The 26,024-nt window shown below is 48.9% G+C and overlaps 3 protein-coding genes and 1 pseudogene across 4 annotated transcripts; 1 reads left to right on the top strand and 3 right to left on the bottom strand.

The window, feature by feature from the left end:
• The first annotated feature begins 2,452 nt into the window (after positions 1–2,452).
• LOC124708423 (REF/SRPP-like protein OsI_017815) lies at positions 2,453–4,541 on the top strand. 2 transcript variants are annotated; one of them, XM_047240102.1, is made up of 3 exons: positions 2,453–2,695; positions 2,779–3,033; positions 3,863–4,541. In XM_047240102.1, exons 1-3 carry the CDS (start codon positions 2,645–2,647, stop codon positions 4,316–4,318), a joined length of 762 nt encoding a protein of 253 aa, XP_047096058.1. In that variant the 5' UTR covers positions 2,453–2,644; the 3' UTR covers positions 4,319–4,541. The 2 variants fall into 2 exon arrangements, with proteins under 2 accessions (XP_047096058.1, XP_047096059.1); XM_047240103.1 differs by having other exon boundaries at positions 2,454–2,695; positions 2,782–3,033.
• Positions 4,542–7,195: 2,654 nt separating this feature from the next.
• Positions 7,196–8,206, bottom strand: LOC124646712 (BTB/POZ and MATH domain-containing protein 2-like). The gene has a single exon (XM_047186790.1). The coding sequence runs from the start codon at positions 8,204–8,206 to the stop codon at positions 7,196–7,198; it is 1,011 nt and encodes a 336-aa protein (XP_047042746.1).
• Positions 8,207–12,239: 4,033 nt separating this feature from the next.
• LOC124708045 lies at positions 12,240–13,234 on the bottom strand (annotated as a pseudogene).
• Positions 13,235–18,507: 5,273 nt separating this feature from the next.
• Positions 18,508–19,518, bottom strand: LOC124707549 (BTB/POZ and MATH domain-containing protein 1-like). The gene has a single exon (XM_047239211.1). It carries the CDS (start codon positions 19,516–19,518, stop codon positions 18,508–18,510), a length of 1,011 nt encoding a protein of 336 aa, XP_047095167.1.
• Positions 19,519–26,024: the final 6,506 nt, after the last annotated feature.

The raw sequence follows: 26,024 nt of genomic DNA, 5'->3' as shown, positions 1-26,024 counted from the left end.
TTATTGATCTGGGAGGAAATATGGTCAGGTGCAGACATCTATCACCGGAAGTGAGAACTTGGAGATGATCAAGGATGACCTATTCATTCTGTCCTACACTGCAGATAATGTGGAAGCCGAGGTCATGTGCTCGGCTTCCACCGCTTGCCCAAGCGTGCAACCTGAAACAGAGTTCGAAACCGGGGAACGACATTCCTGAACATCACGCAGCTGCTTGTCGAGATGCCTTTAGGTGTTCTCGGTGCCTTGGGAACGGTCATCAGGCAGCAAGTGTCACAATGCCGGCGTCCACTCAGCTTGTTCGGAAGCCCTGCTATGTCCATGTCGCCCTGACTCGTCACTAAGCATTGGCCGGACATAGATAGAACCCTCGCTCCCACCTGGGCTTCCGTCGTTTATGCTCTTGTTGGCTTTGTAGTCTATGTGTCGTTGCGGTCCGCTTTGGAGGGGAAGGCTGAGCAGCTGCGCTATGAACTTCTCGACATGGCTTCCTTTCGGATTGAGGAGACGGTCCAGCCTCTACATGGTGTCGTTGACTCAATGCAACGCTGGATGCAGCGCCGGTCCTAATATTTTGAGGGCCCTGGGCGAGACTAAAACTTTAGCGTGACCAGATGGACCCTTTCTCAAGGAAGACGACATCGACAAGACGACGAGTCGACAAACTGACCATCAAAAATTCAGAATTAGAAAAAAATTACTTTAATATAAAAGAGTGTGTTACATGAGTAGTCGCGAATTGTTACCGACGGACGGCGGACGGCGATTGAATCGGTGTGGGCAGCCGAACTGTGCTGTGTGCGGGAGATCGCTGATCGGTGGCACCGTCACACGAAGATGGCGTCGTGCCATCGACCGTCGTCCGGAGCTGGGCGTCGTAGGCAGGGAAAAGAAGAGAACAACCAGCACAGCAGGAGATCAATCCCTCCTGGCTGCCAACGAAGCGACGAGGCGTAGAACTATTCTCAATCACGGCTGCGTGGAATACGAAGCGAAGTACGTAAGTAGCAAATTAGTCGTCTCCCCAGATCGATGGAATACGAAGCGAGTTCACGTCAAGGTCCTATGATCTGCCATGGGCCTTTTCTTTCAGCTGAGCATAGTTAGTCAGGCAACATATGTACAGGTACATGTATTTAGAATTGGCCCCCCAGATTTTTAGGGCCCTGGGTGGCCGCACACCCTGCCCACCCACTGGGGCCGGCCCTGGCTGGATGCTAATGACTGAGAGTTTTTTCTGGGTGTGGTCTAAGCCAGCGTTAGCTAGACTCTCCTTGACACCGCATGTGTTATACATAGTTCTCCTGAGTTACGCCTTTTGGTTGTGCCTGATGTGGATTTCACGAACGAGAGTGGAGCGCGTCTTTATGGTCATTTCTCCCCTAGTGCGAGGGCTAGCTTGACATTCATGGCTTCAGTGCTGCAAAATCATACCCAAGCTTAGGAGTTGTGTGGGGAATCTGTTCTGCCTCTGTCCGTCTAGCAAGTGAAGGTGGACTTGCTCGAGATTCAGTTCTAGCTTCACCGCCGAGCTAGGCGCTAGACATCGAGGAGAGTGACGATGTGGACAGTGGGATCTCGTTCTCACCTAAGTCAATTGACACATGTGCCCAAGACTCTCGTCAATAAAGAGATTAGTGATTTCCTCCGTATGAATATACTCCGTATTTTGTAAAAGAAGGAAACGTCGACGAGCCGTGTCAACCGGAACTTTTTGTGGCAATGCCGTCTACTTGGACGTGCTGCTTGCGCATACATAATTGACCGCCCAGGAGCCTCCCGAGTCCCGACTAGTCTACATGACAGCATCAGCATGGTCCTGTCGATAAGATAAGTTCACTAGCTCCACTAGGAGATTAAATAGTAGCAAGTGATGAAGGGATAGCTGCTAAGATCAAAACTTAACGACTAGATTAGTCCTGATTAGGCAATGCGGATAGTAAACTAAGCTTGTGCATGCAAGATTCCAAGTCCACGCACGGCACCGGTAGGTGGAGTTAATCTACGTGACGTACTCCTCCACTGTTCAGGGGTTTTGTTCCGTGGTCGGCACAAGATTACGAGTCTCTATTGCACGTAAAGATGTCCTGCTGCGGGGTCCAAACGCAAAACCACAGGCCTCTCTGGATCGCGTCTCGAAACTTCCAGTTTATTCCTCCCTTTTCGTACAAAAAAAATGGATCAACGGAAAAAGAAACAGCGGACGACGGCGTTCACACGCTCGCAGCACCCGTCCCGCGTGAACGGAAAACCGGCCCCGAACACGTCACACCGGCCCCACCGGCACGCGGGCCCCGTCCGCGTCACCACCACCCACCGACACGCGGGGCCCGTTACAGCGCGCCCCACTGTCAGCGACCCGTAACGGCACCTTCTGGAAGCCCCGCCGCTGACGCGAAACGGACAGGCGCGCGCACCCGCCCGCCTCGATTAAGCGAAAATTCCTTAACTCCGAAGGAAAAAAGGAACGCGTCCGAACGTTTCCTCATCTCTCTATAAGAGATCCGATTCCCCACCTCCTCCGAATTCATCCACCAAATCCTCAAAACCCTAGCAGCCAAATCCGACCCGATTCGAAGAGTTCTCGTCTCGCTCCCTTGAATCCGCCGCAGACCAGTCGATTTCCCAAGGAATCATCGCACAGATGGCGCAGTCCGGCAGCGACGCCGCCCCGATCAGCACGCACCCCACCGAGGTAAGCGGATCTCGCCCCTCTCTTCATCCGATTTCCTTGGTTTCTTCCCCCGACCCGTTCGCTGATCTGCGGTGTGGGCTGTGCAGGAGGAGGAGGTGACGGTGGAGAGGACGCCGGAGGAGGAGGAGGCCAGGCTCAGGTACCTCGAGTTCGTGCAGCAGGCGGCGGCGCAGGCGGTCGTGCTGGCCGCCGCGGCCTACGCCTACGCCAAGCAGGGCGCGGGGCCGCTCCGCCCCGGCGTCGACCACGTCGAGGGCACCGTCAAGGCCGTCGTCGGGCCCGTCTACGACCGCTACCACGCCGTGCCGCTCGACCTCCTCAAGTTCCTCGACCGCAAGGTGAGGACGCACGACGAACTACTGTAGTTCATTCTCTTATTACCTGGATGCAATGATTTAATTCTCAGTTGTTTAGAACCTAGTGTCCTGTTCTCCTGAATACCCAGAGTGTTGAAGGGGACGAAATACGGGGCTAGCCCTGTCTCATCTTACTCTTCATTGGCTCATTCCTCTGGCTGACCACCTGCATCAACTGAATGCTATAGCCCCCCCCCCCTCCCCCCCCCCTCCAATTGCACTCATGATTTCGTTCCAAGTTTAATGCTCCTGCCTAGAAATTTAGGTGTTTATTCAATTATCCCCATCTGCTTGCGCAACGTGCAATTCAGAGGATACAATTGGTTGTCACCATCTGTCTGTTTGGTGCTGGTTTGTAGGTTTGACTTGTAGGACCTTAGTTGGTGCTAGGCAATGATCATTCACATCATTTCGGTTGAGATGTCGACTTCTTCTCTTGCATCCAACCTGGCTATTCGGTAAAATGGGGTTTTACTACGAGGGAGCTGCCATGAATTAGATAATGTGCAATGTGGTAGCATAACAGGATACAATTTATTTGTTCAATTGGCTTGGGGCAGGATGCACTTTGTCTTGATTAACTTGTAATCTCCATTCTAATAGCTGCACAAGTAACACATACGTGTAGTTGGGCACAGGAAATGTGGCATGCTGCTTACACGCCTAAGAACAATACCGTGTTACTTGATTCACTAGCGTGTCTCCTGCGAATTCTTGGAATGGGGTTAATAGCAACTATGAACTAATTTTTACGTCCATGCTTTGTGTCACACGGAACAGCCTCACTGATGCTGAATGTTCAATTTGTCAGGTTGACGAGTCTGTCCAGGAACTGGACCGCCGTGTTCCACCGGTTGTGAAGGAGGTGCCGACCTATGCCCGCTCTGCGGCGGCTGAGGTGCACAAGACCGGCTTAGTAGGCACAGCCACGGGCCTGGCCAAGTCTGCCATTGCTCGCGCTGAGCCAAAGGCTCGTGACCTCTACACCCGCTACGAGCCTGTGGCGGAGCGCAAGGCTGCCGAAGCTTGGGCTGCCCTCAACCGTCTCCCGCTTGTCCCGTCGGTGACCAGGGCTGTCCTCCCCACCGCTGCACAGCTCTCAGCCAAGTACAATTCTGCCGTGCTTGACGGGGCCAAGCGCGGGAACTCTGTTGCCACCTACCTCCCGCTTGTCCCCACGGAGCGCATCGCGAGGGTGTTCTCCTACCCGCCTACCGACGCTGCTGCAACCGCGGCTCCTGAGATGCAGCCCATCCCGACGCAGTAATGATGATAACTTCATCAAGCCTGAATTATGTTACTCCCTAGTAGCTAGTATCTTGTGTAGTGTCTTGTGAACTGGGTTGTCGTGTGGATGTTACTACGGTTTCTGCCTGTGTATGGACGTGACTTGTACTGTGCTGCAGCATCTGCTTTGAGTTTTAGTTTGTTGCATGAACCATTTGTAATGCTTTAAATTTACATGATAATCCATCTGTAAATTCGTACCATCTGCTGCGTGTATGTTGTATGACTACAAATCATTTCCCTTCTTTTGTAGCAATTCCTTGAATGTACTACTCAGTGCTCCAATGATGATCCAGGATAGTCTTCTACTCCTTTCAGCTCTCCAGCTATGTTACATGAGATTTATAAGTTGACAAATAGTTGTCAGAAGATTTACTGATTTATCATTGGTATGTGATTTTGACCCAAAACAAATAAAACGGAATACCGTTTTCCCAAGCTTCCATCAGGATAACACCTCCAAACACGAGGCAGATTACAACATCGATAGGACAGCATCTGAATACGTATGGATCACTATTTCTCAATACAAAAGGAACAAAATATGACATATTTCGTAAGACAAATTGGTCTAAAATATACTTGTTAGAGCATCTCCAGCCGCGTCCCCCAAAGCGTCTCCCAAAGCAATTTGGGGTGCGCCGGACCAAAAATCCGTTCCAGCCGCGTCCCCCAAAGCCCATTTTTGTCCGGCGCGGTCCGATACGGTGTCCGGCGCCCCGAGCCCGTCCCCGTCCCACAGGGAACGCTCCGGGGACGCCGGAGACAACGAAAAGCGAGGCGGGGAGTGGCGGACCGACCCGTCAGCGGCACAATAAATTTTAACCTAACCGTCGCCTACCTCGCGACAGAAGTTATTGGCTTTGCAGCGACGGTGCAGTTCCCGCAGAGGCGTAGCGACGCGTCCCGTCGCGCCTAGCTCTGCGTGCCGGCGTTAATGAGCGCCACCGCTCCTCCGCCTCCCTCCGGCCTATAAAAGGGCCGCCTCTCATCGTCCCTCTCACACACAAATCCTAGCGCCTCTCTCTCAAAGCCTAGCCGCCACCATCTCAACAAGACTCGACGCTATGTCTGGTAGAGGCGGAGGCCGACCTCGCGGCCGTGGTCGTGGTCGTGGCCACGGTAGAGCTGAACGCTTGCCGTCGCCTCCCACGCCGTCGTCTTCATCGTCGGAGATGGACGTGGAGTCGGACGTGCTGTTCGAGTTCGTACTCGTCCTCAAGGGCGACCCGCGCGGCATCCAGAGGCTGCCGGACTCCTTCGCCGAGTACGTCGCCGGCGACGACCGCCCGCGCACGATGCATCTGCGGGAGGCTTCGTGCGGCTACTACCGGTGGATCGTCGACGCGATCTACGACGCGCGCGGCAAGATGTACCTCAACATCGGCTAGGAGAAGTTCACGCGCCACCACAGCCTAGAAGCCGGCTTCATCCTCCTGTTCTCCTACTTCGGCGACAGGGACATGAGCGTCAAGGTCTTCGACGAGACGCGCTACCGCCGGGACTATCACGGCGACAACACCGACGAGGAGGAGGACTGAGTGTTCTTTCTTCGCAGCGAATACGTGCACGGAGGTTTCTGGCTGTTCTTCCTTGCAAGAACCAGCAGGGGCACCGACACCAGCTGGATTTTCCAGTTTTGGTGACTGGGTGTGCCCTCGAGTGTTCTTTCTTGGCAGCGAACACACGAAACCTGTGATGACCGGCCTAGTTAGGTTTTGTTTTTTTGCAATATTATATATTTGTGTCCACCACGGTTCCAACTATGTATTAGTTTGTGGAAACCATGTTCCTAACTATGTCTTCGTGTAAACCACGTTCCCAATTATGTATTAGTTTGTGGAAATTGAAATAAAAATGCCAAAAAAAGTATTTTAAATGTTTGGGGGAGGCGTTTGGGGGACGCGGCTGGGAACCGACGTCCCCCAAACACGGCACGAACAAAACACGTCCCCCAAACGCTCAATCCGGCGCGGTTTGGGGGACGCTTTGGGGGACGCGGCTGGAGATGCTCTTATAACATCGATAGACCATTTGTCAGTTCTTTTCTCACCATTTGTCAGTTCTTTTCTCCTCTCCAACAAACACGCCAGCCAGTTTGTTATAACATCACCAGAACAATTCCTCACAACCATGCTTCCCCGTTTGCTGATTTTGGAATTTTTCAGTCAAACAAAAAAAAAGCACCCCCTTCTTTTTCTATTGCCAGATCTTGGCTTTTATAAGAGAACACATCTAGACGAAGACACCTGCTTCCATACTAGTCAGCAAACTAACTAAAAACAAAAAACCAAAATCAGGATTGTGTTTTAACAGATGAGAGGCCCCAACCTGATATCACCCATTTCAGTTTTCAAATAAATAAAGGAATTCAAGTAAACACTAAAGTATGCAATAGCTATAGTCCAGAACTTTCTCATGACAACATACGCACTCAGATCTCCTGAGCCCTTACATGCTTTCCAAATTGCACTGATCATATAATACTCTACCATCTACTTTAGACTACATATATCTAGACAGTTCCACAAGCATAGCTTAAGTAAACATCGTAACAAGCTACAGGCCATGGCATATCCAAAAGAGCAAAAACAAAAGAACAAATGGGCTGCTAATTTGGCATGTCATCCTTAACTTTGCATCCGAGTTATCTGATAGAGCACTCCAGGTCACCAATCCTATCGGTATCGGTACTCGGTAGCAACTGAGCCCAAAACTTAACAAGACTATGCATTATCAGGATCCCAGACTCCCTACTCAGCAAATAGACTTGCAGCTTGTCAAGATGTCAGATACTACCAACCATATACAAAAACACCATACTAGAGCTATGCTTGAACGCCAGAAATTACATATGTTAATCCCTAACCCTCTTTTTGAGCTCAGCAACGATCGATGGGAATTTTAAAACGGATGCATAACCATCAGTGAATATAGCCTCCTTGAAATTTTCTTCGAGCACAAAGAAGTCTATGCACCTGTTCTTCAGCTCGTGACAGTTGTAGGTTTCAGCACATGCTAAGATAGTTGCAACTGTACCTATCGTCACTTTATCCCATAACTTCTGGGCACAAATAAACTTCAGTCTGTCAAGTGCATACCGATCAGCGGCAGCGAGTAAATTCTGAATCATCTCAATGGAAGAGTCCAGATGCTCGTCTTCTACAGGCAATTCATCCGTGTAAATGAACCGAAGCATAACTTTGAATGTTGCAGGTGTGATGTCATGCAGCGTGATGGACGACATTGTAGCCTCAGCCATGGAACCAAACAGCTCTGCTCTGAAGACCGGTGAGCGGGCAGCAAGCACTGCTCTGTGAGCAGGGAATGTCTTGTCGTTGACGATGAATGACACATCTGTCCCATCAGTGTGATCTAGCAGCTGGCCAAGATGTGTCCCAATGTCTGAAGGGGGCACGGGAATAGGACTGTCATCGATGACCATGATGACGCATACAAATGTCACGTGTCCTTCTGTTAAGAAATTTTTCTTCAGAGTAGATATCTTGAGGAACTGTTTCCAGCCCCAGGATTTTCCAACTCCCATGATTTTGAAGGTTTTGAACGTCCTTCTATCTTTGAAGGACGTAGATGGTTTGCCGTCCCTATCTATCATGAAAGCATCGAAGATGGCCTTGGCACTACTGGATTTGCTCATGTGCCTGAGGAAGACAGAAGTATACTCGCCATTGTATTCGGCAGTATCTCCACGCGGGTAAAACTCAATCCTCCAGAGGTGTCCCCCGGCCGAGACGACGTCGGAGTGGACGGCCTCCCCGATGGGAAGCTGCTTGCTTTGAATGTAGTCGACTCTGAACTGGAAGACAGAAGAACCCATAATGGTGGTCCGCGCATCCGGCTCTGACATCTTGGCTCGCTTGCTCACTTTAAACAATGATTAAGCAAACGTAAGAGGAAATTACCGCAAAACAAATCGAGCTAAGCAACAGAAATTACCACGAACTTGGAATGATTCAATCCGCCGAATCGAGAATTCGAGATAGAGCACAAGAGGGCACTCACTGGCTCGACAGCTGCCGGTAGTGGCGGCGGTTCGTCTGCTGGCGAATGGTGCTAAGGCGCCGCCGACCGCTCCTCCGACCTCCCCGCACCCGCCGTACGCCGTGTGTCCGCCTCCTCTGACCTGGCGCTGCTCGTCGTCTGCACTTGTGGCGCCGCCCCTCGCAGCGGAACCCTTGGGCACAACAGCACGGGAGGTGCGTACATGGGCCGCACAAGCGTCAGTTATTCCTTTATACGAAACAGTCAGTATTTTATTTGCAACGTCGCGGCGGTCGCAATCTTAGACATGCAATCACCACGAAAACGGGAGATTTCACTATTTGCCACGTTTTATTTCAGACTTCTATAATTTGCCACACTTTACTTAGCCTTTGATAATTTGCCACAAATTAGATTGATTTCTTTCTAATTTGCCCTCTTTCTCTCTTTGCAGCTCTATTATTTATTTTAACACCAAAATACGTTGGGAAATACAGTACTTCTACCGATTGGATCGATCAATCAAAGATCCCAAAATCTCTCATTCCTTTTCTTGCAGCGGACCGTAAGAGAGAGCTCGGACGGAGCGCCGCCGCCCCCGGCCACCACGGACGGCTGAGGAGGAGCAGAGCCACCGCCCGCAGACAAAGCTGACCGGACAAAGGTCGGAATCCCTCCTCGAGAGGCCGGCTGCATCGTCAGAGGTCGGCGCCTCCTACTGGACATGGTGCCGCTGGAGAGATCCTCCGTGGCTGGCCGACAAAGAAGGTGTCATCGGTGTCGAGTAAAGCTATGGCGCGTTGAAGCATAGCTGTAGCACTTGTCGCTCGATGCTCACCCCATCTCCCAGCGCAAAGAACTGATCTCCTATAAGAAGTTATCTGAAGAACACACAGGCAGAAAAAGATCAACCTGGCCAAGAAACTGAGCTCGTGCGTGCAGACATCAAGAGGCCCAATGACCAGATTTCAGAGCATTCGGTGATCTGCAATTGCAGAATTCGGTTGCTAGTCAGTAGTCACTAACCTTCTCCAAGCGAAATAGGGAAAATTTTGATGGGATTGAGGGAGATAAGCGGATTGGGTTACATGGATATGGTGGTTGCTGTTCATGATCGGCAACCATGGCTGCGCCACCCGTGGTCCGGCCTCTGCTGCCGGTGATCCCGCCCCAGCTCCTCTTTCTCATGTCCTGGTTTCTCCTCAGCTGAACAAGGAGAACGGGGAACGACTTCATTGGTTGATCGATCGACAGATCAGGATCGTTCCAGCCAAGTTATTTGCCAAACCATACTAGTAATGTATTTCCCAACGTATTTTGGTGTTAAAATAAATAATAGAGTTGTAAAAAGAGAAAAAGGGCAAATTAGAAAGAATTCAATCTAATGTGTGGCAAATTATCAAAGCCTAAGTAATGTGTGGCAAGTTATAGAAGTCTGAAATAAAGCGTGGCAAATAGTAAAATCTCCCCACGAAAACACGAAAGCAACATGCATCTATAATATCCCGCCTAAAACACAAAGCATGACTATTTTAGAGACCTCTTTCCACAGCGCCGAGCGCAGGTCCAAGGTACCCACCTCCTTCCGTCGCGCTGGAGCCGCAAACAGAGGAGACGGGACCCATCGATTTCTAGTCGGAGATGAAGAAGACGGGCAGATGGCGGCGGCTATGGTGAAACCCTAGATCACCGTCTTCTTCCTAGCGATGGAGGAAAGTGCTGGAGGATAACAATGTATGTACTTAGTGTCCTTCAAAACCATATTTGTACTACTTAGAGTAAGTGCCGTTAGAATAATTTTTTGGAAACAAATTTCCATTAATACGCCCCCCACCCGAGTTCCCATTTTTCTTGTTTCAAACATTCCTTGTTTGATGGTTTTTTGAGTTAACGAAAAATATAGCACTCTTTCTTTCCATTGTCAATTTTTAAGAAAAACCCACATATTTATATTGTGACATCCAGTTCCTTGCTAGCAGCCAGACGAGTTCCCTTCTAGCAATTTCAAGAAATAGAATCTTGTTGTGTTTTGTTGAAGCCCAATGTAGATATCACAAATTTTAGTTATTAGATGAATCAAGGAATAGAACTACACACAGAAGATCGCAAAAGTTATACACCAGAGTTTTGTCATGAAAATACAACTATACATAAGTAATCCTCCAAACAGGTATTCTCTCTCAATATATTAATATAGCAATCGCACGATACAACTTCGAGGGGCAAACAACACAAACACGCCCAGGAGAAAAAAAACAAGAGAAAGAAAGAGGAACTAATGCTAACAACACCAAATCGACAAAGCATTGGTGACCCGCAAACGTTGTGCCCTTCGGAGAAGTCCCACCATGCTCCAATGCCGTTGAATCGCCACATACCAAGCAACACATTGAAGAAGGAATGCGACGATGACGACGCTGCTGATGGTCCTAGAATTTTTCCCGGTACACGGAGGGGAGTGGGGAAGGGGTACACCCGACACCATTGAAGAAGGAAGGGCAGCGCCCACATGCGTCACCGTGTTGGTGCCGTACGAACCGACAAGGATTTCTCCCGACCCCTAAAACACCCTGACCCTTGACAATCCATTGCATTCCACCAAACTTGTCGCCCACCAACATGCGCCACCATGATCTTGCGGTCATCATCGTCGTCTCACCCTAGCAAACGTTGTGAAGCCGGCCGGACCGAGAAGAGACAGCCGTAGACAAGGGGTGGCAGTACCGCTACCACGCGGGGAGGAGCAACTTCCACCACCATGGACAATGAGAGAGCTGCCTTGAATTAGATAATGTGCAATGTGGTAGCATCACGGAATGGAATTTAATTGAACAATTGGTTTGAGGCAAGATGCACCTTGTCTTGCTTAACTTTTAATCTCCATTCTAATAGCTGCAAAAGTAACACATACGTGTAGTCGGGCACAGGAAATGTGGCATGCTGTTTACACGCCTAAGAACAATACAGTGTTATTTGATTCACTAGCGTGTTTCTTGCAAATTCTTGGGATGGGGTTAATAGCAACTATGAACTACACAAAAGTAACACATCATCAGAACAGTGAATATTTTTGGTTTCAAGTGGTTTTAGTCGCATGATAACCTAAGGACACTCCACAGGACTAATAAACCGGGCCGGTTGAGTCGCATGTTCTTTTGGTTTCAAATATTCCATGTTTGCTGATTTTGGAAATTTTCAGTTGAACAAAAAAAATAGCACTCGCTTTTTCTATTGCCAGATCTTCGCATCAACAGAAAACATATTTAGACGAAGACAACTGCTTCCATACAAGTGAGCGAACTCATTCTCGTAACTAAACATAAATAAACCAAAATCAAGGTTGTGCTTTTTGTTACCAGAAGGCACCATCCTGATGATATCACCCATTTCAGTTATCAGATACATTGAAGAATTCGAGTAAACACTGAAGTATGCAAAAGGTAAGAAGGTATAGTCCAGAATTTTGACAACATACACAGTAAGCATTCAGATTTCCTGAGCTCTGATATGCTTTGCAATGATCATATCGTAGCATCAAGTTAAGACTACATATATCTAGATAGTTGCACAAGCATGGCTCAAGTAAACATCTTAAAAAGCTTCAGGGCAGCTGACTTCACACGACATGTCCAAGCCAACAGAGAAACAAAAACACAAATGGGCAGCTGATTTAACACGACATCGTTGACTTTGTATCTAAATTATCTGACAGCAAACTGCAGCTCACCTCACTTATCAGCATCAACTAAGCCCAACATATAACAAGGTTCTGCAATATCAAGCTCCTAGCCACTCAGTAAACAGAAACTGTATGCTTGGCTTGACGCCAGAAACTACTCAATATATACCAAAACACCATCCTAGCTAGAGCTAGGCTTGAACTTCAGAATTAACACGTGTTATGCCCCAACCCTCTTCTTGAGCTCAGCAATGATCAATGGAAACTTCAGAAGCAACATTAAATAACCATTGGTGAACATGACCTGTTTGAAATTATTCTCCACTGCAAAGAAGTCGATGCACTTGTTTTTCAACTCCTGACAATTGTATGTTTCGGCGAAACCTAAGATAGCTGCAACTGTATCTACCGACACTTTATCCCATAGCTTCTGGGCACAGATAAACTTCAGCCTGTCAAGCCATACCGATCGGCTGCAACGAGTAGATTCTGAATCATCTCAGTGGAAGAGTCCTGATGCTCGTCTTCTGCGGGGAATTCATCTGTGTATATGAACCGTAGCAAAGTTTTAAATGTTGCAGGTGTGATGTCGTGCAGCGTGATGGAGGACATTGTAGATTCGGCCATGGAACCGAAGAGCTCAGCTTTGAAGACTGGTGAGCGGGCAGCAAGCACTGCTCGGTGAGCAGGGAATGTCTCATCGTCAATGATGAATGACACGTCTGCCCCATCAGTTTGATCTAGCAGGCGGCCAAGATGGGTTCCAATGTCTGAAGGCGGCATCAGAATAGGACTGTGGTCGGTGACCATGATGGTGCATACAAATGTGACGTGTCTCTCTATTAAGAATCTTTTCTCCAGATCAGGAACCACCATCAACAATCCCCAGTTGTCGTTGCCCTTTGTATCTCCACTGGCTTCAAAGGTTTGACATAACCATTGCATAGCCGGCTTAGATGGTGTGCCATCCCTACCCATCACGAAGGCCTCGAAGATGGCCCTAGCACTTCTGGATTTGCTCATGTGCCTGAGGAAGATATAAATACCCACGTCGTCGTCGTCAGAGAAAAACTCAATCCTCCAGAGGTGTCCCCCGGCAGAGACAACGTCGGAGAGGATGGGGTTGCCAATGGGAAGCTGCTTGAATTGCTCGTAGTAAACTCTGAACTGCACGGAAGAGCCTACAACAGTGGTCCGCGCCTCCGGCTCTGTCATCTTGGCTCGCTTGCTTACTGAACAATTGCTATGCAAATGTAAGAACGAATTGCCGAAAACAATTAAGCTAAGCATAAAAAATACTGCCAGAAATTTGACAATGCTTCACGACCTAGCGGCTAGCTAATGGTTCGACCCGGAGAATCGAACAAAGTACAAGAGGGTACTCACTTGCTCGACAGCTGCCGTCCGTGGCGGCGGTTGGCCCGCTGGTGATGGCGATTGGTGCTGAGGCGCTTGCGGCCGCTCCACCGACCTCCCCCACCCGTCTAGGAACCTCCGCCGTACACCGGATGCCCGCCTCCTCTGCCCTGGCGCTGCTCGTCGTTCGCAATAGGGGCGCCGCCGCTCGCACCGAAACCCTTGAGCACAAAGCTGTTGTTTGCGGGCTTCCAACACGTCAGGTGCGTGAATGGGCCGCGGTAGGACCCATTGATCAGGTATGAATCTTTTCACTTTTTCTTTTTATTTTGCTGTTTTTTCTGTTAATATTTTCAGTTTTCCAAAATAACATTTTTTCCAGAAGAAACGTTTTCGCGAGTTTTTTTAAATAGGAACATTTTCAAATTTGAATAAATTTTAAAAATCAAAACATTATTATACCACCTTAATCTAAATATTCCCTCTCTTTAAAATAGTTTCCTTTTTGTTCACTGAATAATTTCAAGAAAATGTTACAAAAAAGAAAAAATGAACAAGCAAAAGAAACTAACGCAAATTTGCCAGTGACAATCAAAGGAACCGATCCAGAGCAGCAGAGGACACTCACTGGCTTCCTGTTGGCCTCCTGATGGTTGCGATCGGTGTTGATCAGGCGCCACCCGCCGCTCCTCCGACCTCCCGGTCAGGGTGGGCATTCGGTTTTAACCGAAATTTCGGTTTGGTTTTTGCGGTTTTTGAATAAATTCGGTTTTCAAAAATGGTAACCGAAATTGGCATGAAAATTTAGGAAACCGAAGATTCGGTTAACGACAAATTCGGTTCGGTTTTTGGTTAAAACCAAATGAACCTACTCACTTGAACAAATAGTAGGCATCACCGAAGAAAGCAAATAGTGATTGACATATCAACACAAAAAGCATCAACTGCGCAAGAAATCGACAAATGAGCACCAATCGTGGAGGGATGCTATTTGGTAGGCTGCGGCACTCGTGGTACAGGTGCATCACTCGTGAGCAATTAAAAGGGGTAGCTAAGACTTCGAGCGACGTGTTCTATTATGCAGGCTTCATGCTATATTCAGAAAAAGCTAGTACATCAAAGACCAAAGTCATACATTGAATGAACATTTTTTGGAACACCAAACGCAATTGGGCTTCTATGGAATGATCGGTTTATGCACAAATTGATGGTAGATTACTCTATTCGGTCTATTCGATCTTGTTCGGTTGGTGGGGCTAAACACCGAATTCTACCAAATTTAATTCGGTTAGTATAAACGGAAACCGAAAAAATAGCGGTTAATGGAAAAAACCGAGATTTCGGTTAGTTCGGTTTCGGCTTCGGTTCGGTTTTCGGTTTCACGGTTTTTATGCCCACCCTGACCTCCCGGCACCCTTCTCTGATCCTCCGCCGCTGCTCTGCCTGCCCGTCGCTGCTCGTCGCCTGCTCTCGTGATCGCCGCCCCTGGCAACTTGCTCCGCGCAAGATGGCGCCGAAACCCTTGAGCCAAGAACACTCGTCAATTTCCGTTGCTGTGCAGGCTTTGAAGATTTAGATCGATTCTCACGCGGGTGTGCGCAATATGGCGTTTAACCTAGCTAGCTGAGAGAAACTTGATCTGATCAGAAACCTAACTAGGTTGAACACACGTTGGCGATAAATTTTCCGTTTTGCCTACAACTTATACTTTTATCTTTACTCTCAAACTGCAAAGGCAATAACTATACAGAGGATTCGCCCAACACGAGGCTACCCGTATGCGATGCAAACACCCTAGTCCCGCAGTCCGGTTTGGTGGTTTACAAACTCACGTGTCACTGTGTCAGCACTCTATTAATTAAACAGAATCTGAACTAGCTCTAGTCCGGTTTGGAGTGGGACTCTTGACTTTTTGTGTACAGTGTGTAGGACTCTTGAAGTCTAACTCCTAATGCACAGTTCCAAACCAAAGTATGCCTTTTCCCTAGAGTATGTACGTACGTACCATCTTTCAGAAATCAGAAATCAGTCTCCTTTTCCTAACCATCCGTTTAGAAGATCTCCAGCATAATTGCCAAATTTAGCGACCGAAACCAATTTTTGGTAGAGGAGAGAAGGTTCCCAAAATTAGGTGATTTCGAGTAATTATTTTGAATCCGAGGGGGTACCGAAAACTGGACACCCATATCTTATGGGATTTGTACAAACTGTGTTTTCATTTTGTCGTTATATGTGTATGTGTAATCTGCCAAAGGGCTTGTAGTGACCCAAGTTGACTTTGTAGGCTTTGTGTGTAGGGGTCCTTACTCGTCTTTTGATAAAACGCATATCCATTTGGGGCTGGTTTCAGAGTGGAGCACTGAGTTTCACAGTGCCGCTTTCTATTTGGAAAATGATCCGTTGCCCCCGGGGGATAAGGCTCTCCCAGCCCCCGGGTCCCCAGCCGCTGGATCAACCATTTTGATGGTTAGATTTGCATGTAGCAAAAAAATACCTTCGGCAGCAAAAAATCACCCCCGGCAGCAAATGACTGAAGCAAAAAACGGTTCGTTCAGAAAAAGAAAAGTAAAAAGGCTGGACTCGCTGGAGACCTCCCCGGAGACCACGTAGCAAAAAAAATGTGATAATGTAGCAAAGATGAAAATCGTCAGAAACATCGCCGGAGACAACGTAGCAAACATATTATCACGACGTGATGCTATTTTTTTTGCTATAATTTTTTTTTTGTTTTGCTACTTTAATTTAAAAAAATTGCTACGAGCTCTCCGGCGAGATCTCCGGCGAGCTCAACCTTTTTATTTGATTTCGTAACTGAACCGTTTTTTGCTACAATGTAGCAAAAGCGGGTTATTTTTTGCTGCCGGGAAGTGTTTTTTGCTACATTCAGTAAAAGCAGATCTGGCCGTCCAAGATGACCGATCCGACGGCTGGCGACCCGGGGGCTGGGAAATCAGATCCCCCGGGGGACGCCCAGCAGTTTCCTTTCTATTTCGAACGGCGAGCTTCTAATCAAGAAGCTCACAATCTGGCTAGATTCTCTCTGTCTAATAGCTTTGGCCGCTTTCTTTGGCCAATTAATCAACCTGATGATGTGGATATCCCTGTAATATTTGAGTTTTAAATAAATAGGAAACTATTGCTAAAAATAAAAAATTAGGGCTGGTTCCTTTTTCATTTGTGGGTCGTAATATGGCTGTTTTTCTTCTTTTTTTCATCATAGAAATAGTATGACTTGGGGTTGATGGTAACTAGTAAGAAGCGCGGGCGAGAGGGAGCCAACCCTAGCGCCGCCGCCCGCCCTTCCTTCTCCTCCCCCTCCCCTCCGCCGCCGCCGGGCGTTGCTCGTGCGATGCCGGCTGCGGCGGCCGGCCATTTCCCGCGCGCGTGGCAAGGAGGCACGGCGCTCGGCGCCCGTGGCAGTGTCCCTAGGCTAGGTGCTGGTCTGGCGCGGTCGGGTGGCTCTCGAAGCGGAGTTGCTGCTCCTTGGCGGCGGGGCAGCGAGGTGGCTTGGCGGCAGATGGCCGGTCGCTGGCGGGCGGCTGGCCGTGCCCTCTCGGCCCAGACCTGGGCCCTCTGGGCCCCATCTGGGTCGGGGTGGGCGGCCTCAGGCCCGGGTGCTGCTCCCTGGAGGTAGACGTGGGGCGTCGGCGGGGATGGGTGGTGGCGGCGCTGCTCGCCGGCCAGCTGCAGCGTGGCGGCGGAAACTTTACGGGCCTGGCCGGGCCAGTAGGGGCTCGGTGTGTTTCGCCGGCACGTCCGGTCTGCTACCGCGATGGCGGTGGAGGATGTTCCCTCCCGCGTGGCGGCGGTGCTGCTTCCCCTAACCCTGTTGTGCCCTTCCTCCCCTCGAGGCCTCGTGCTGGGACCACAGTGCGATGGCGAGGATGGCTTCTTGATCGTGGTGGCGCATGCTGGTTGGTGGCAGTTGGGTGGAGCACTTCGAGTTGTCTGAGGTGATGGTGGTTTGGGGATCGGGAGAAATCCCTGTCGGCTTGTTCGACGCCGACGCGGCGACGCCTACGGGTGTCATCTTTCCTTCCTGAAGGGCGTCGGGGGTACCCCTACCCTATCCTCTCCACATACGGGGGGAAACCCTAGGATGAGTCCGGGCAGCAGCGGCGACATCGTCGCCTCCTTGTTGAAGGTGTTGCTTCATATGCGATGACTCGATGTGCTAGGAAGCGGTGGGACTTCCCGGAGGGCGCAGCGATTGCGGGCTATCTTCGTTTTCGTCAATCTATCGGTGTCGGCATTAGTTTCTTTTATATTTTCTCTCTTCTTTCTTTTGGACTTGATGTGCTGTTTGCCCCAGCGGTGATTGCTATCTTGTATCGGTTGGTTGCTATATTAATATAGCGGGGCGAAAGCCTATTTCGAGGAAATGGTATGACTTCATTTTTTGTATATTTTATTTTACAATTCCAATTAGGGAAAAAAGACTCAGTTGCAATTAGAAAAATCTCAAGTGTAACCTCACATGTAACTAAAAGAACCCAGTTGGAACTCGACTTGAAACGAAAAAATCTCAGTTGTAACTCCACTTATAACTCGGGTCATGATTAGTGACGATAGCAAAGTTTGTTTAGAAAAAAGAAAATTTCCTGATGGAAAATAAACTTTGTTTGTGTTTTTTCCACATGATAGGTGCAATCAGGATATCACTGATCTCAGTACTCGGTACCAGATGAATCGAGTAATTAAAGTACAGAAGGCATACTCCAGAACTTTGTCGACCAACTCTGACTTGCTTTGCACTGATCATATATAGTACGTACCCATGGAGCTCAGACTACAGATAATTAGATAGTTATGCACCTGCATTAGCAAAAGCGAAAATCCTGCAAGCTTCAGGACACGACATGCTCAGACCAACACAAAGATAAAAACAAAAATGAGCTACTGATTTAACAGGGCGTCCTTAACTTTGCATCTAAGTCATCTAACAACATGCTCCACCTGACCTCAATTATCCCTATCAGTACTTGGTAGCAACTGAGCCCAACACATAACAAGATTCTGCAATATCATGCTCCCAAACAAAGCCAACAGAGATTGTATGCTTCAGAAGATCCAAATATTACTCACCATATACCAACACCATACTAGAGCTAGGCTTGAACTTCAAACCCGTGTTATGCCCTAACCCTCTTTTTGAGCTCAGCGGCAACCAATGGAAATTTTATAACCAATGCTACATAACCATCAGTGAATACAGCCTGCTTGAAATTTTCCTCCAGCACAAAGAACTCAATGCACTTGTTCTTCAACTCGTGGCAGTTGTACGTTTCTGCACAAGCTAAGATAGTTGCAACTGTATCTACTGACACTTTATCCCATAACTTTTGGGCACAGATAAACTTCAATCGGTCAAGTGCATAACAATCAGCTGCAGCGAGTAGATTCTGAATCATCTCAATGGAAGAGTCCTCAAGGTCATCTTTTGCAGGCAATTCATCCGTGTATATAAACTGAAGTATAACTTTGAATGTTGCAGGTGTGATGTCGTGCAGTGTGATGGACGACATGGTAGCCTCGGCCATGGAACCGAAGAGCTCTGCTCTGAAGACCGGTGATCGGGCAGCAAGAACCGCTCGGTGAGCAGGGAATGTCTCGTTATCAACGATGAATGACACATCTGTCCCGTCAGTGTGATCGAGCAGGCGGCCAAGATGGATCCCAATGTCTGAAGGAGGGACTGGAATAGGACTGTCATCCATGACTACAATGGTGCATACAAATGTGACGTGCCTCTCTATTAGAAATTTTTTCTCCACATCGGTAACCTTCTGGAACCGAGTCCATCCCCAGGAGTCCTGGGGCCCTTCATCTCCGTCGATTGCAAATGTTTCACATATGCGTCGCCCGTAAGATGTAGATGGTTCGCCGTCCCTACCAATCATGAAGGCCTCGACAATGGCCCTGACGCTTCTAGATCGGCTCGTGCGGCTGAAGAAGATAGAAACATACTCGCCATTGTCGGCCTCATCATAACCACGCGGGAAGCACTCGACCCTCCAGAGGTGTCCCCCGACAGAGACTACGTCGGAGTGGACAGCCTCCCTGATGGGAAGCTTGTTGTTTTGCTCGTAGTCTACTCTGAATTGGAAGACAGAACAGCCTACAATAGTGGTCGGCTCCGCCATCTTGGCTAGCTTGCTCACTGAGCAATTGTTAAGCAAATGTAAGAAAGAATTACCGCAACAATTGTTAAGGAGAAAAAATACACCAAAATTTATAATGCTTCAGGAGATAGCGAATGATTCGACCCGGCGAATCGAACAAGAGTACAGAAGGGCACTCACTGGCTCGACAGATGCCGGTGGTGGCGGCGGTTGGCTTGCTGGTGGTGGCGGCGGTTGGCTTGCTGTTGGTGGCGATTGGTGCTGAAGCGCCGCCTGCCGCTACTCCTACCTCCCCGCACCCGTCCAGAAACCTCCGTCGTACGCCGTGCGTCCGCCTCCTCTGCCCTGGCGCTGCTCGTCGTCTGCACTTGTAGAGTTGTAGCGCCGCCCCTTGAAGCGGAACCCTTGAGCCTAGAACTGCTCTTTCGCGGGCTACCGATACGGGCCGTACCAGGGGTGCATCAACTGATCCGACCTCTAGGCAAACTCGATCGGTACTTCCAAGCCCAAATACACTTTTGTATTTCAAATAATTATAAAATTTATTCCATAAATACATGCACGTGTTTTGAATACTGATGTGATGATTTGTTTAAAAAAATGTGTTGTATTTTGAGTTACAGAAAAAAATTATTGTTATGTACAAGGTAGGAAAAGTCATATTTTTTTATCAGAAATCTATCTATTTTATATAGCTCAAAATACAACATATGTTTCCCCAAAATTATAACATTCATTCAGAATGAGTATATGTATGTGCATATTTAATTCTAGATTTTTAAAATCATAGAAATATGTTTTTAAATTTTTAAAAAAACTAGGAGCACTTGTGCTCATATGCCAAAAGCGCTTTTCGAGATAAGGAAGATGTAAAACTAGTTTAGAAAACCGCTGAAAAATTAGTTACAAACTTTTACAGGAAATGTATTACATGGATAGATGTTCAATGGGTATTTGAAATGTCAAAAAGGTCCTCGTGAGTTTGCCACCGCCTCTAGATCTAGGTGTGGGCATAAAAACCGATAATCGAAAACCAAAACCGAAAAGACCGAGACCAAACCCAAATAGACCGAGACCGAAAAGACCAATCAACAAATTGGTTAGAAAAAAATTCAGATCAAATTTAAATCGGCCAATTTAGTCATTAGTTCCTAACAACCGAATAGATCGAACTGATCGAGCTATAAGTGTGACCACCCCAAACTCCATAATTGTGTGATGTGAATGAATTGTGGTATTGATGTATGCCAATCAAACACTATAGCATGGATTTTATTTTTGTTTGGTATTGGTGAACATTTATTTTTTCCAATTAATAAAATATATGCATTGCAAAAAATTACAAAACTAAGCTAAAATACTGCAATTTTTGACTAAATATTGTCTACTTTTTGTGTTGACTACATCTACCATACTTTTGGTTCATGACCGAACCTGAATCTGAATTATTGAGTACCCGAATTTGTCGGTAGTAAAAGTGACGAGTATATTTTAATCTTCATTTTAGATGGCTAAATTTAAAATAGACCGAAATACGAAGATTGAATTGTCGACCATGACCGAGCGTCCACCCCTACTATCTAGATCCAATGAATGCAGTTTGTTGGCACACAGGGTCTAATATAGTCTGCAAACTTTTTACCTAGGAGTACTCAAAATCCACGAACCATTAGCTTAGAGTATCCAAAATAACCCAAACACAAATTATTTAAGCAAATCCACATAACTTTCAAATAATACAAAAAATGTGGGCCAAGGTTCACGTTCTGTTTTTGCCCCTCTCTTTTATTGCTTCTGTAATGTTAGTATATGCCATGGTTGACCTCGAGGTCCATGTCATCCTCCGCTCTGGTTATCGCCGGACCAGATCCATGGGATCGCCGTTCTCTATAAGAGCAATTTCAATAGTATAGCCAACAGCTGGTTATAACAAGATGCCATATCATTTGTAGTCACCATATAGCTAACATGTACAATAGTTAGCTATAAGAATGAAGTACTTTACTAATATATGGCCCACCTCTCACTCTCACAAAATGCATAGGAGCACGTGCAAGAGCTGGCTATTGCATAGTAGCCCACCTCCCTTCTCTCTCCTATTCTCTCTCCTCCAACTCATCTAAAATATATTATTTAATATCTTATAGTCAGTTGACTGGACTCTATTGTACTTGCTCTAAGAGCAACTTTAATAGTATAGTCGGTTGTTGGCTATAAGCAATATGCAATGTTATTTATAGTCAATATGTAGCCAATAAGTACAATAGTTGGCTATAAGATTGTACTACTTTCTCAATGGATGACACACTTTTCATTCACACAACTTGCCTAAGAGCACTTGCTAAAGCTAGCTCTTGCATAAGAGCTCATTTACATTCCCACTTCTTCTCTCTCCTCAAACTAGACACATATATGTTATTTTAATCTTGTACTCAGCTGACTATGACTTATTGTACTTGCTCTAAGACACTATATTATACGTAATAGATGTATATGTCTCTAATAATCTATATTGTACACTTTTTTACCCTATATGAATGAAATAGCTACATTCTTATTAGGGTGTTGAGCAGCCCCAAAACTCTGTCTAATAATGGTATCACATTAGGTCGTTGATCCACGTTTTTCTGTTGCTGCCGTTGTCAAAGCGATGGCCTCCGCCGACTGTGCGCTCTCCACTTCCGCATCATCCTCCCTCGCCGCTGCTTCATCCTTCACGTAGTCGCAACCCCTCACCTGGGAGCATCCTCGGCCGCCACCTATGGTCACGCCAGTAGCTGATTCCCCGTTGATGCCGACGGCTGTGGTTGCCCCTACTGCTGATCTCGCGCCCCATGGCGCCCCGATGGCCGTTGCTGTCCATGGATACACGTAGCCGCTGCCTCCTTACGTGCCTCCAGCGTATCCGTCGCCAGCATCTCCGGCATATGGCTCGTCTGCACCGACGACATATGACGCATACGCGGCCTATGGAACTCCTTCCGTCTACCCACGCCACCAGCGCATCTGCCCATCGCCGTGCTGCCGGCGTACGCCCCCACGCCGGTGCCTCCCCTACGCGCACGGCTTGGAACTCTAGGGTTTCATTGCCCTGTTTGGTTACGGGGCGTATGGGCCGGCCCCTGGCTCGCTGCCACCTCTTGGGCCGCACCATGCTCTTGGGTCGTATGGCAGTCCCTGTTTGCTGCGATGTATGCCCATGTGTTACCTGCAATACATGTTGACCCTGCGCCACCCCCTAATGCACGCGTGGAGTATGCTACGGTCATCCTCAGCGGTGCGCATGCGCCCTTCTACTTCACACATCCTATTCCGGTGAATCTTACGCCGAACAATTACCTGGTGTGGCGCGCACAGGTAAGGGTGGACACGAGCCAGCTCGGGCTGGGCTCGGTCCGAGCCTGCTTTTAGCTCGCTCTAAATGGGCTCGGCTCGGGCTGGCTCGTTTGTTCCACGAGCTCGAAAAATGGGCTCGGCTCGAGCTCGACGGAAACTCGGGCTGGCTCGGGCTGGCTCGCGAGCTGGACGCCTATAGTCACTGCCATGTGGGCTCCATGCATCAGCGTACTCTCCCGTCGACCCCCGCATCAGAGTCCCGGCGGCGCATCGGCGAGGTGCACCCCGATCTCCATGCTCTCAACCGCCTCGTTGGCGTTGGTCGCGGTACGAGAACCCCGATGCCTTCTTCTCTACGCATCTGAGGATTCTGAACGGCTCCAGGGTGATATGGTCCTCTAGATCGTAGTCGTTGAACTCGGTAACTTGTACAGGGGCGGCCGTCGCTTGGGTCGTCGACGAGAGGTGGCGGCGGCGCGCCTGTGCCAGTGCCGGCCGCGGCAGCCCAGGTATGGAGGAAGCGCGTCGAGGACGCCCCGTCGCAGGCGGCGTGGTGCAGGGCCAAGCCGACGGCGAGGCCACGACCAGCTCGTCGCCACCAGCGCCTGTGCTGTGCGTGTGCGGAGACAGATGACCTGATCGATCCACTCAACCATCCACGTTCCGTTTTGGGCCAAAAACTACTCAAACCAGGCCCAGATCACGTCCCCTGTTAATTCGAAAAAAAAAATCACGAGCTAACGGGCTGGCTCGGGCCGAGCCGGGCGAGCTTTTAGCCCGCTACGGGCCAGAAAATTAGGCTCGACTCGGGCTGCATCTAACACGGGCCGAGCCCAAAACGAGCCGAGCCAGGAAAAGCTCGGGCCGAGCCAAAAGCTCGGCCCGAACGTCCAGCCTTACGCACAGGTGTTACCTCTCCTTGAGAGTCGTTACTTGGAGGGTTACGTCAACGGCACACTACCGTGTCCTTCGCCGCACCATCCGGCATACCATGCATGGGTGGCCCGGGATCAGCCGTCCTCTCCACCGTACAGTCCTCGCTCATGCGGGTGTGGCGTCGCTCATCCTCTTCACCGCCACGCCTCACAAGGCGTGGGCTGCTCTTCACACCAGCTTTGCGTCTTAGTCGCATGCGCGAGCACATGCTATTTGCACTGAGCTTGGCGAGGTGAATCTCCTCGACTGCACTATCACCAACTACTACAACATTGTCACGGGTCTGGTGAATACTCTTGCCTCCATTGGCCAGCCTCTTCGCCCCACAGACTTCCATCTCCTACCTTCTTAATAGGTTAGATGACGACTACGACACCCTTGTAGAGAACATACACGGTCGCGACACTCCTATTCAGCCGCACAAGCTGTACTCGCTCCTCCTCGCGAAGGAACAATGCATCAAGGCTAGCGGTGCTACCCTAGGCTTCTCCTTCGTCAACACCGCCTCGCGCGGAAAACCGGCAAAAACCAGCACCATACAAGCCGTCGCACAAGAGTAGCAAGCCAAACCCCGCGTCCTCACTATCGCGTCCTGCACCCAACGCCCACACGGGCGAAGATCGCCCCCGCGCATGTTGCCCATCATGCGGCACCCAGGTTCCTTTGCAGCTCTGTGGTCTCGAGGATCACATCGACTACAAGCTGCCGCACATGGGTGGCAAGCTGGCAAGCCAAACCCCGCTCCTTGCGATTGCGCCCCGCACCCAACGCCCCCATGGGTAGAGTTCACCCCCGCGCCTGCTGCTCATCCCGCGGCACCTAGGGGCTCGTTTGGTAGCCTACATGAGTTTCCTGCACTACTGGCGCAGTGGGAAGAAGTCCCCTGCGCGTCGCAGACGGGCCATGAGCCATAAAATCCACGTTGTTTGGTGGCCTGCATAGAGTTTTTTTTGGCCCCGTCGAGATTTGGGCTCAGCCCGTTTGGTAGGTCGGGTTTCAGGCCTTCTAGCAGCGTAGAACGGCGCCCCTGTTGTTTGGTTGCAACCCAGAATGTGCTTGTGCTTACCTCTTCCCTTTAGCGGTGAGGTTACCAGCGATCAACATCAGAAGCAAGAGCACAATCATAGTTAAGGCAAACTTCTGATCATAGTTCAAACACATTCATAGTTCACGACACACGACGATTATTTCACGACACAGCAGAGACGATCATAGTTCAACACACGACAGCAACAGCAGCTAGACGCAGACATGGTAGGAGTGATGTCTACGGGTGCTTCTATTCTTGTAGACAGTGTTGGGCCTCCAAGAGCAGAGGTTTGTAGAACAGCAGCAAGTTTCCCTTAAGTGGATCACCCAAGGTTTATCGAACTCAGGGAGGAAGAGGTCAAAGATATCCCTCTCATGCAACCCTGCAACCACAAAGCAAGAAGTCTCTTGTGTCCCCAACACACCTAATAGGTGCACTAGTTCGGCGAAGAGATAGTGAAATACGAGGTGGTATGAATAAATATGAGCGGTAGCAACGGCACCGAGAAAAGTGCTTTGCTATCCGGGGCTGGCGTGTGGTTGATGGTGGTAATATTGCGGACGATACGGATGCGGTAGAACGATGAAACAAGCAACGATAGCGGTATTTAGGAACAAGGCCTAGGGATGCGTTGCGGTCAAAACCCACCGGCGGGCAGCGACGGGCAACACGGTGAGAGCCGGGAACAACTTAGGGCTGCGGCTGGCCTCGGTCCCTCCGAGCGACGGCCCGCAAAGCCTCCGGTACACACGTCCGATGCTGATGCAAGGGCGTGCCACCTGACCTATACAGTCAGGAAGGTGATGGAGATGCCGCGCTTAGTTTCCTGCATGGCATACACGTAAACATTAAATACGAGCCTCGATCGGCTCTCAGGTTATCCTGTGAATCGGCTCAAGGAGCCGATCCACCCATGATTCGTAAGAGGTGCACGAATATATGGTGGTCTGATACGTCTCCGACGTATCGATAATTCCTTATGTTCCATGCCACATTATTGATGTTATCTACATGTTTTATGCACACTTTATGTCATATTCGTGCATTTTCTGGAACTAACCTATTAACAAGATGCCGAAGTGCCAGTTCCTGTTTTACGCTGTTTTTGGTTTCAGAAATCCTAGTAACGAAATATTCTCGGAATCGGACGAAATCAACGCCCAAGTTCCTATTTTCACCGGAAGCATCCGGAACACCCGGGAAGGACCGGAGGGGGGCCACGGGC

The sequence above is a fragment of the Lolium rigidum genome, chromosome 4, assembly GCF_022539505.1.
Source record: "Lolium rigidum isolate FL_2022 chromosome 4, APGP_CSIRO_Lrig_0.1, whole genome shotgun sequence".
Taxonomy (NCBI): domain Eukaryota; kingdom Viridiplantae; phylum Streptophyta; class Magnoliopsida; order Poales; family Poaceae; genus Lolium; species Lolium rigidum.
The sequence above is the reverse complement of the archived record's forward strand: the minus strand, read 5'-3'. Positions and strand labels throughout refer to the sequence as shown.